This window comes from Delphinapterus leucas, chromosome 2 (assembly GCF_059928025.1).
Source record: "Delphinapterus leucas isolate spDelLeu-1000000601 "Yukka" chromosome 2, BTC_Dleu_Yukka2, whole genome shotgun sequence".
Lineage (NCBI taxonomy): Eukaryota > Metazoa > Chordata > Mammalia > Artiodactyla > Monodontidae > Delphinapterus > Delphinapterus leucas.
In genome coordinates this window covers 8,343,718-8,353,010 of record NC_143130.1, presented here as the reverse complement: position 1 = coordinate 8,353,010, position 9,293 = coordinate 8,343,718, and the positions used below count along the sequence as shown (strand labels likewise).

The following is a 9,293-nucleotide window of genomic DNA, read 5'->3' as shown; positions in this document are numbered from 1 at the left end:
TCAGAAACAGTAAAATGTGAAAAAAGTATACCTTAAAAAGGTAAATTCAGTAGTGTTTTTGGCATGGAGGTGGAAGCTAGACTCCTGGAAGACCAAAGTAGAGAACTGGAAATCCAGAGGCCGAAGCCTCTCCATTGTCTGTCAGTCATGATTCTTCTTGCAAACCTGTTTTACTTTTTGTCCTTGATATTCAAACTTTCTCTGCTGAATAGTTTAGCAAAACCCACATGGGAAGTGGGTAATGGCCACTGGTAAATGTTTAAAAACTGGCCCCTGAAGGAAAAGAGGTAGGCACAGATATTCGTATAATTTTTACTGCTATAAAGGATATGGAGGACAATTTATAGGCAGTAATGAATGATACTATACTCTTTATTGTAAATTCCATATAGCCAATTGATTCTCGCAGAATGCTTTCATGGATTTTTTTAGAACTCTTGTGTTCCCAGCCAACCTATAGTAATAATTGATGAATGCGTCCAGCTTTGACATGAATCCTTACTTAAATTAATGAATAAAACAAAAGTGAAACAACAAAGATGCACGTCAGAACCTCACATGTTTGTCAGTGATGTAAGAGACTTTGTTGAATCACATAATAGTTTTCAAATCCTGGAAGAATATCTCCTCAGATCTTTGTCTTCTTTACTATGTAATGGCTATAGACACGATGCTTTAAATTTCATTTTTATCAGTGGTTCTCAAATGGGGAGAGATTTTGCCTGTCAGGGGACATTTGGCAGTGTCCAGAGACATTTTTGGTTGTCACAACTATAGAAGGGGTGTTACCAGCATCTACTGGGTAGGGTTAGCAACATTTCTCCTCCAGAAAAGAATTATCTGGCCCAAGGTTGAGAAACATTTATTAACATTTTTAACGTTTTCCCCATAACTTTTTAAAGCTTAGACAATCAACAAAACAATAAATCAAGTCCAGATTGGTAGCATTTGCCAATTTCTGTGGTGTAAATATTCCCGTTATGGCTAATTTCAAGCTACCAACATGAGGTCCTCAACTGTGGTGTCAGGGAAAGACATGCAGTTAGTTCACCGTTATCTTATATTTCTACCACAACGGTGCAACAGTCATAACTAACTCCAAGAGCATAAATAATAGTAAAATGCAGTAATATAATTAGTAAGTAATAGGTTCTGTGTATTTATTACCATTGTTTATAACATAATGTATTTAATTGTTAATAAACATTTAAGTTTTAACCGTGGCTATGCTTAACAGCTGACTCCAAAATTCTTAAAAATAGAGCAGTGGGCTCTTGCAGGTCAGAATGGACTGGTCTGGCTCAAGCATGCCACTGGAACGGTTTCCATCACTCTCCAGGTCACACCTTCTGCACTTGCAAAGACTGACTCAATTCCAGTGTCAATTTTCTAGGGCACAGACTCTGGCCCGGATGAGGTCAGCTACCAACCCACGGTGTGACCACACAAAAGCAGGCCTGTGAATATGGCTGGATCCAAATGGAGCCTGCATCTTCTATTCAGGAAATTTGTAGAAGCACCACTGTGAGTGGGCAGGCACCCTGAGAGGCCCCATAACAGTGCTGCAGACACTGACACAGCTTCCTCCCCTGTCCTGTTTATCAGGACTTCGTGCAAACCTACGTTCTGACTCATCTGCTCCCCAAGATTCCAAAATAATATATTAGATCAGTAGTTCTCAAAGTGTGGACCCTGGATCCACAGCAAATGCCTCACTTGGGAACTTGTTCAAAAAGCAAATTCTTGGGCTCCTCCACTGACCTTTTCTGGGGGATGGAGACCCCCAGACCGGGTTTCAAAAACTCCTCTGGGTTATTCAGAGGCATGTTGAAGACGGAGGGCTACTGTATGAGATTTAAAAAAAAAAATTTTTTTTTTCGTTTGTTTTTGGCCACACTGCTTGGCTTGCAGGATCTTAGTTCCATGACCAGGGGTTGAACCCTGGCCCTGGCAGTGAAAGTGCCAAGTCCTAACCACTGGACCACCAGGGTACTCTCTATATGAGATTGCATAGCTTTCAAAAAAGAAGTTACATTCTATCCTTTAGGACAGCAACAAAACAAACCCAGATGGTCCTGAGTAAATGTGGTATATCCTCCATTCTCCAGAAATGACAGATACTCTCTTAGGATGGGCTACTTCAACAGAAGAATAATCTCATCAATCATATATATATTGATTTTTACTATTTCTTCTTTTAATTCCTGTGAATACTTTAAATAGCCCCACACATGCTACTAAATTGTGTTTATCTTTTATAATTTAACTTTTAGCTGGTAACATCCTCAAGGGTAGGGATTATGTATTGTATTTGGTTTAAGCCACAGAACTTAATATACTACAGAGCTCATAGAAGACATTTAAATATTGATTGAATAAGTATGAAGGTTAAAACAAATTCTCTTTTTTTTTTGTCTGATCCTTTGTTTTCCTTTACTGGCGTTATTTAAAATTTATCATACATAATTTCTAAAGTAGTAGTGCTGAAATTTTATAAAGAATTTCCATAATAATTAAATAAAACAGAAAATGACTGCTCTCTGGATTTTTTTTCCAAATTATGGAATTTGTACAATTATAGTATAAAGAAGAAGAATCACCAGGGTTTCCATTGACAGGTAACAATCTGATATTTGGATATGTTTCCTTCTAATCATTTTTCTAGGTTTATATGCTTTTCTTACCAAATGGAGACTATATGCTATTTTTCTAGTTTTGTTATCCTACTTTTTTATTAAACATTATGTCATGAGCATTCTCATATCACTGAATTTTTTTTGAACATATTATTCAATTGTACGTCTGAACTATGACTTACCTAACCATTCCCCCATTTACGACATTTGGATTGTTTCCAACATATCCCTTTTTACATAACTGTTGTGATGGAAGGGGTTGCATATTTGAAAGACGAATAGGAGTCCTTAGAATCAGGATTGAGTGTTTCTAAGCTCACCTGGTCATCTTTTTTCCCCTTTTATATTGAAAAGCTTCCTTATCAGTTTGCTTGTTCAAGCACACATCTCTCCTATTCTTCCATTTCAGGCCCTTATCAGGATTTAAAGCGCATGTTTACATAAACATCAAAATCAATGAACGTCTGAAATTTAAAAGGAGCCTTTTTACAGAAGTGACTATCTTCCCTGGTTTACATGAATTATCTCCCATCCGGCCAGCTGTTCCTTCTTCTCTGTAAACTTCCATTACTGTTACAATCACCTGCGTCAACTCTTCAGGTTTTTGTGTCATAATTTCTAAACCCTAAATCAGGAAAAAGCTAATAAATTGTTATTTGCTTATTGAATTATAGGTGACTCAGGAAACAGAAATCCATGTAAGAATGTTACCATGTTTATTCGTTGAAGGAGTTTTTTTTTTTTTTTTTTTTTGGTAAAAGCTTTCAAAAGCCCTAAAAATTAGCAAAGCATCTTAGCTCAAAGAGTGAATTAACTTCCTATGTTAATTTATTTCTGGCAAAAGTCAGATATCTTTCAGATGAAATATAACCCAACGCACACGTATACAATAAAAATACTTTGTAAATCGAAACAAACCTCTTTTATTTTGCTAAACCATGTCACCCATTAAGAACCGACTGAACTGAATAATATTTCTTTCCTTTTTGGGTGGGGAAAAGTAATGTGTCAAATATTGTTCAGTAATGACTGAACTAGAAATTTAAGAAAAGCTTCAATGGCATAGAACCAAAAATAAATGCATTGTAAACAGTTTTTGGGTCTTTTTAAAAAATAAATTTATTTATTTATTTGTTTATTTTTGGCTGCGTTGGGTCTTAGCTGCTGCGCGCGGGCTTTCTCTAGCTGCTGTGAGCGGGGGCTACTCTTCATTGCGGTGCGCGGGCTTCTCATTGTAGTGGCTTCTCTTGTTGCGGAGAACAGGCTCTAGGCCCGTGGGCTTCAGTAGTTGTGCCTCATGGGCTCTAGAGCACAGGCTCAGTAGTTGTGGCGCACAAGGTTTGTTGCTCTGCAGCATGTGTGATTTTCCCGGACCAGGGCTTGAACTGGTGTCCCCTGCACTGGCAGGCGGATTCTTAACCTCTGTATCACCAGGGAAGCCCCAGTTTTTAGGTCTTTTAAAAATTAAAATCTCTGATATAATTTTTTCACCAATTTAATATTGCTTCTTGAGTTGGACTTAAAAAATGAAAATCTCTGATTACATCTCCAGTCATCTCACTGAAAATCTTGATTGCTGAACACGTGACCAAAGAGATCATCTCAGTTTCCTGGGGTAAATGTTCAATTATCACCAAGATATGTAAGCAATCTAGAACTCAGGGAGGAGAGACAACTCTACTTCTGAAATGACTTAAATGGATGTAATTGCCTAAGTTTACTGGAAGTTTTACAGGCTAGCAATGAACACTATACTTTTGAGCTAGTATTATTGTCCAGGGTTTTCTCACTCCAGCCCATTGATTTTGGCAAGCAGGTAACTTCAGGAACTCCGACGTGGACTTCTCGTATAATAGGTAAAGATCTGGCATTAATGAACATAATTGAGGTGTTTTGCTAAGAAGTTTTGCACCTGACCTAGCAGGTACAAGTAGGTATAATAACTTTTTTCTCCTTTTAAAATTGAAGTAGAGTTGACATAGGTATATAACTTATTAAACAATGCAGCATCGATTTAGAAGACTCGTGTTTCAGCCCACGTTTGTTCACGTATCCACGGATGGGAAACTACAAGCGCGCTGCCGGAGGGCGTCGCCAGGGGCGCTAAGCCTCAGCGGCTTCGTCAACAACAGGCGCCCTGGGGCGCTCTTTCCTCTCGCTCACCTCAGCTTCCGCCGGAAGCGGCTCTGTCAGTTGTTGCCCTTCGGTATTTGGGCTCGCGATGTGCAGTGGGTTCGCGGCGGCTGGCTGGATGAAAAGGCTTGGTTCAGGGAGCCGGAGAGAGAGGAAGAAAACTCGAGCTTCAACCCGGGCAGCGAGATGGACATTCTGAAATCGGAGATCCTCCGGAAGCGGCAGCTGGTGGAGGACAGGAACCTGTTGGTGGTGAGGATCCTTGGGGTCGTGGGGCGTGGGCGACGGAGGAGCTGAGCGTTTGCGTGGGGGAGGGGAGTCTGGGGGAGGGGAACGGTACTGAAAGGGTCCTTGCCGGATGGGGTTTAGCCAGAGCCCCGCCGCTACCCTGGAGCGGCTCCCTCTAGACCGCTGCGCCCTTGGTAATCACTTGGGAGCCTTATGGGATGGAGGTGTGGGAATTGCAGGAAAACCCGAGATTTTGGCGATTTCCCCTACCCGCCGCCTCACCTGTCCCTTATCCCCGTTCCCATCTGCCGGTATTCTTCGGACGTGCCCCAGTTTTTCTGGCCGTTCACTTCTGTCGTTTTAGGAAGGGTTTGTGCTTTATGTATACTTCCTGTTTTGTCACACAGGATATTACAAAGATGTGGTCCAGGACCAAGACTTAATAAAGTTAATAGTTTTACTACTTCATCAAGGAGATAGTTAAGTGAAACTGCTCCCCCTCCCCCATTAGTGCTGAGCATTGAAGAATCAGTGACAGCTGGTAGTTTAGTGCTATTGTCTTGATTCTTGTGAAGCATTGCTTTTCACCCTTCGTATAAATGGGAACAGAGTGAACAGGCAAATAATACCTTAGTACTGAAAATAGTTCTGACTTCACGGACCCTCTCAAAGAGTCTCAAGGACTCCAGGGGTCTTGTGGACCACACTTTGAGAACAGTCTGACTTAGGTCTTTGGGTGTAGTGTATGATTGATGTTTATGATGTAGTGCAAGTAAGTTGGGATTGTTAGCTTGGCAGATGGCAGCTTTCATAATCATTGAAACTTTAAAAACAATTAACAAAGTGGAGCTAATTAAATAGAATGTTATTTAGCAAATGCGCGGGGAACTGGGGAGAGAGCTTGTCCATAGTTGTAACTTGATATTTTCGTCTGTAACTCAGGGGCCTTTTTCTTTTGATGAGTGGTTTCGGAGTATTTGAAAAAGCTAATTTAGATGTTGAAATGCATAGTGGGTGTTAGAGCCAGGTGTTGAAATTTAAAGTGCTTTAGAGGGAGAATTGAATCACGAAGAGCTCAGCTCGCTCTCAGGGCTTAGAGGGCTGTTTGCATAATCAGGTTCTTTGTCATGGATATAGGCCAGCCTTTAAAAATGATCAATTACAAAAACACTGATTCTACATAATTGTTCTTAATTTATCGTCACATATAAACTTTTTCTGGGATGTCTTTCATTTTGTAATTTGATAGTAGATTTAATTACTCAGATAACCCTGGCCAGAAGGTAAGATTGATTTTCCAATTAATACCAGCAAAGGAAATACATGAAATGGGGATTAAAATACTGAAAATCATAGTTCTGGTAATATTAATAGTAATCTGCAAAGCATTATGCAGAATGCTTCATATCTCATACCTCATATAATTCGTACAGCAGTCCCATAAAATTACTGCTACTCCTATTTATAGATGAGGAAATTGAAGCTAAAAGAAGTTAGATTGATTTACAGAATCGCACAGCTAGCAAGAGATAGAGCCTGAATTTCAATCCATCTCTCCCACTCTAAAGCTTGCTCTCTTCACCACTACAGACAGGCTGTTTATTTATCTCCACCCTGTGAACATAGAACTAGTTTTGATAGGGTTGATCTAAGGATTAAATTACTTAAAATTAAATTAACATATGTGAAAAGCACCCTAGTATGCTTTCTTATTTGAGCTTTACAACAGCTCTGCTTGGTGCATAGGGCAGTTAGGATGCTCTTTCCACAGATGACGAAGCCATCTTTTTTTTCACTGTCCTAGCCACAGTAAGAAATAAATCTGTATTTTCATCAGATACGTATGAAAAAAGTTTCATGCAACATTTCTTGTCTTAACTACATGTGATTCTATCATATGTTTCACTGTTTTAATCCATCCTGTTTCATTTTTAAAAACAATTCTGGTTGGGGGTCAGTGAATCCTTTTCATTATCCTTTTCTGTAGCTGGGGAACACCTGTTTCTGTTGTATTGTTTTTCCAGAAGCGCCACCTCCTCTTTGGTCATTTTGAGTGATGTCCCAGCTTTTTTTTTTTTTTTTAAGCTTTATTGAACTATAGTTGATTTGCAATGTAATGTTTAATTTCTGCTGTGATTTCTACAGCAAAGTGATTCAGTTATACATATATATTCTTTTTCATTATGGTTTATCACAGGGTGTTGAATATAGTTCCCTGTGCTAGACAGTAGGATCTTGTTGTTTATCCATCCTATCGATAGCATGGTGTCCCAGCTTTTTATTGTTAGTCTGAGAGTTGGATAGTAAACACTCAGCTTGTGAGAGCCCCTTTATTAACCTCCTGTCACCTGTGCTAAGTGCTCTACGTGATGTAACTGCTTGGAGGTAAGTGCGGTATCTGTACTGCTAGAATGCCAGCGCTTTGGCGCCCCGGTGTTGGTGAGTCTTCATTGAACTGCAAAGCCTCATTTATGTGGAAAGCCAGGCTACTGCAGGACTCAGTGGGGCTTAATTAGCAGTTTTATTAGTTGTAGTTTTGAGCATGGACTTTGTGTAGAATTTTAGCTTTGTTTTTTTCTCCAAAATTTTTTGAATATTTCCTATATTCAAGATACTACACTGTGTGCCACAGAGGATTTTTTTAAAAAAGTAATGCTTGGTCCTTTTCTTTAAGGAACCTACTTTCAGTTTTACAGAGAAAAGAGAAGCCATCAGGCAAGAAATTCCTCACCTTTCCCCTGTTAAAGTGGATGAGATATTGGCTGTATGTTGGGTCAAACCTACCACTTACATGTTGGAGCCCAGCTCTCATCTTTTGTAGCATCATCAGAATCTGAATAGCACTTGTCTCTTTTCTTTCTGTGTCTTCAGTCTCTACTGGCTTATCTCCAGCAGCACTGAGACATACAAATCTCTCCCATCTTTTTTTTTTTTTTTTAAAACACAGCTGTCCTTTTTCTTTACAGCCAAGCTTCTTATTTCCTACTCACTCCTTAACCTGATTTCTACCTGACAGTTGCACTGAATCCATCCTAATCAGGGGCCGCAGTGACTTCCATGCTTTCTTAACCTCAGCAGCATTTGCACTCGGCTAGTCCACTTTCTTTTTTCTTTTTTTTTTTTTTTTTGCGGTACGCGGGCCTCTCACTGCTGTGGCCTCTCCCGTTGTGGAGCACAGGCTCTGGACGCGCAGGCTCAGCGGCCATGGCTCACAGGCCCAGCCGCTCTGCAGCATGTGGGATCTTCCCGAACCGGGGCACGAACCCGTGTCCTCTGCATCGGCAGGCGGACTCTCAACCACTGCGCCACCAGGGAAGCCCTGGTCCACTTTATTCAGTCTTCCCTTGACGTCTCTTACCCCACAGCGTCCTGTTTCTCCTTCTCAGGCTGCTTATTCCTGATCTCCTTTACAGGCTTCTTCTTTTTTTGTTTTTTTATTGTTTAGTTTTTATCCCTTAAATGTTGGTTTTCCTTAAAGTTCAGGCCTAGGCTACTTTCTCTTCACACTGAAAATTCTCTTACATTAATTTCATATTCACCTCTAGATTTCAGTTGCCATCTGTAACAGGGGTTCTTAAGTGGAGCCTTTGGATGGACTTCAGAGTATCCATCAGTTCCTTGAAATATTATAAAAAATTTAGCATGTATGTATACATGTGACCCCTCTTCCCCTCCTCCTGTTGATGATATTATTAAAGGGATATTTGGGGCTTCCCTGGTGGCGCAGTGGTTAAGAATCCACCTGCCAGTGAAGGGGACACGGGTTCGAGCCCTGGTCCGGGAAGATCCCACATGCCGCGGAGCAACTAAGCCCGTGTGCCGCAGCTACTGAGCCTGCGCTCTAGAGCCCGCGCACCACAACTACTGAGCCCGTGCTCCACAACTACTGAGCCCGTGCGCCACAACTACTGAAGCCTGCGTGCCTAGAGCCCGTGCTCCGCAACAAGAGAAGCCACTGCAATGAGAAGCCCGCGCACGGCAACGAGGAGTAGCCCCCTCTCACTGCAACTAGAGAAAGCTGGCACACAGCAATGAAGACCCAATGCAGCCAAAAATAAATAAATAAATTTATAAAAAAAAATAAAGCGATCTTTGACAAAAAGGTCAAGAACCAGTCATTTCTGGGCTGGTGAAAATCTCTGTGCCCATTTATCCCTACCACCAATCAGCTGTTCCAGTTCTAAACCTGTTTCATTTATTCAGGCCTTTGAACTTGCCTTTCTTCACCCTTGTTCCTCGCTTTGCTTGCACGGTCTTCTGTAATCCTCTCCAGTGCCTCTTTCTTTAGTGGTCATT

At 40.8% G+C, this 9,293-nt stretch overlaps 1 protein-coding gene across 2 annotated transcripts in view; it reads left to right on the top strand.

Moving 5' to 3' along the window:
- Positions 1–4,816: 4,816 nt before the first annotated feature.
- The window catches only part of PRPF18 (pre-mRNA processing factor 18), a 49,553-nt gene continuing 45,076 nt past the window's right edge, over positions 4,817–9,293 (top strand). The window contains exon 1 of one of the 2 annotated variants that reach the window (XM_089906387.1): positions 4,817–5,021. In XM_089906387.1, the coding sequence (XP_089762513.1) occupies positions 4,956–5,021 (66 nt within the window). In that variant the 5' untranslated portion in view covers positions 4,817–4,955. The remainder of the gene's footprint in view (positions 5,022–9,293) is intronic. The other variant, XM_022580549.3, reaches the window with a different exon arrangement.